The sequence below is a fragment of the Nannospalax galili genome, unplaced genomic scaffold (assembly GCF_000622305.1).
Source record: "Nannospalax galili isolate Female #2095 unplaced genomic scaffold, S.galili_v1.0 scaffold1654, whole genome shotgun sequence".
Classification (NCBI taxonomy): Eukaryota; Metazoa; Chordata; class Mammalia; order Rodentia; family Spalacidae; genus Nannospalax; species Nannospalax galili.
The window spans coordinates 71,448-73,569 of record NW_008334135.1 but is presented as its reverse complement, the minus strand read 5'-3'; the positions used below and the strand labels follow the sequence as shown (position 1 = coordinate 73,569).

General features: G+C 37.8%; 1 protein-coding gene across 1 annotated transcript; it reads right to left on the bottom strand.

The window, feature by feature from the left end:
• Positions 1–536: 536 nt before the first annotated feature.
• On the bottom strand, positions 537–1,469 carry LOC103730962 (olfactory receptor 477). The gene has a single exon (XM_008829273.1). It carries the CDS (start codon positions 1,467–1,469, stop codon positions 537–539), a length of 933 nt encoding a protein of 310 aa, XP_008827495.1.
• Positions 1,470–2,122: the final 653 nt, after the last annotated feature.

Here is a 2,122-nt window from a genome sequence, read left to right as displayed (position 1 = left end):
GAGGGCAATTTATAGTAGCCTAATGTAAAAAAAAATTATAATGACCTAATGTAAAAAACTAAATGTAGACACCAAGGGATTTGGTTATTGATTCTCTGAATTCAACTGCTAATCTCAAAAATACTTTTCTTCATAAATATACAAATGATCAACATGCTGTCTCTCTCCAAACAATTTATTACAAATTTAAAATATTTGTGTCACTTTACTAGGTTGTTGTCAGAATAAATGGATCATATATGTGATGGGTTTATAAAAGGGGCTTACAAATGGTAAGCATACATTATTGCTTACTATATAAACTACAAAAATTAAAAGATCTTAACTTTTACAGAAGCTCAATAATATTAATAATTATTGTTATCTTTTGGCAGATTTCAGGGTTCTCTTATTATAAATAAGTGTATGAAGGTGAAAGTTAATACAAAGGAGTAGGATTTTAAAACAAGCAACAAGTGAAGTAGCATGTGGGCAATATTAAGTATGATGTGGGTAAATAAAATCCTTACAGGATTCTTCAATTCAAAGAACAGATTCTATGAATATATTCTGACAGTTGTCTTCCTCAGGGCCTCCTTTACATCTCTATTCCTCAGACTGTAGATTAGAGGGTTTAGCATGGGGATCATCACTGTGTAGAACACAGACACTATCTTGTTCTGTTCGGTAGAGTAGTTAGATTTGGGCATCACATAAATGAAAGTGATAGTTCCATAGTAGAGAGTGACTGCAGTGAGGTGGGAAGTGCAAGTGGAGAAGGCCTTGTGGCGGCCCTCTGTAGAGCGCATCTTCAGGATGGTGATGAGAATGTAGTTGTAGGAGATGGTTATGACAAACATTGTTGCCACAATGATGGAGCCTGCTGAGATGGAAGGGATGATTCCAATAATGGAGACATCTGAGCAGGAAAGTTTCAAAACAGCAGGGAAGTCACAGAAAAAGTGGTCTATTTTATTTGGTCCACAGAAGGACAAACTCAATAAACAGCTAGTAAATGTGCAAGAATTCACACAGCCACCCACGTAGGCAGCTCCAACTAAGAGGAAGCAGATTCTCGGGGACATATGTGCGGAGTAGAGCAGGGGTGAACAGATGGCCACATAGCGGTCATAGGCCATAGCAGCCAGCAAGAAGCACTCAACTGTCCCAAATGTCACTGCAATACAGAATTGGGCTTCACAGGCAGCCACAGAGAGGGCCACTCCATGTCTGAGGAATCCTGTAAGCATTATAGGTGTGATGGATGTGGAAAATCCAATGTCCACAAAAGCCAGATGGCTAAGGAACAGGTACATGGGGGTGTGGAGCTGAGGGCAGCTTCTTATTAGAGAGATTATGCTGATATTGCCCACTAAAGTGATAGCATATATTCCAAGAAATATCACGAAGCAGATGACTCGAAGTACAGGATCCTCTGTTAACCCCAGAAGGATGAGCTCTGTTACAGTGGTATGGTTTCCAGCCTCCATCTCTGTGTGAATTGTTCCTGTGCAGGAAGATGAGAAATCCATTTGTTTAAAATTTTTTAACACTTTCTATTTTCATTTGATTATTCCTCAGACTAATTCATAGTCATTTCTTTCCTCTGTCCAAAATGTAAATATCAGTACTTTGCAGGATTGGGGTTTTTGTTCCTAACTCTGCATAAAATGAGAATAATTAAGTACCACTCTGCCATTTCGGTGGTATTCTTTTCTTCATGTAATATACACAAAAGGAGCTCTCAAACCTTGACTTCAAGGTCTAGGTCCATAATTTCAATGGTCTATTGCGATTCTCACAATGTTCAGAGCTTCTGGAAATCCATAACCACTTAAACTGTGCCTTCCCATTCCAAGCTCATTTTTTTTCACCACTCTACTTATTTTGTATTTGAGGAATATCTGCTCATTCATTCAGAATCTCATGTCTGCAGGAGTCTTGTGCCTTTTTGATCTTTATCTTCTCTTTATGTCAGATCTCAAAATTCCATCTAATAAAATCCCATTGATTTTTTTCTACAATTTATTTCCAATTTTTATTTCTTCGTCTCCTTTTTCCATTCTCAGTGTTCCCATTTGGTTCAAGGTCCTGGTCACTTTTTTCCTGTATTCTGTTTACTTTACCTTGTATCTTTCACATT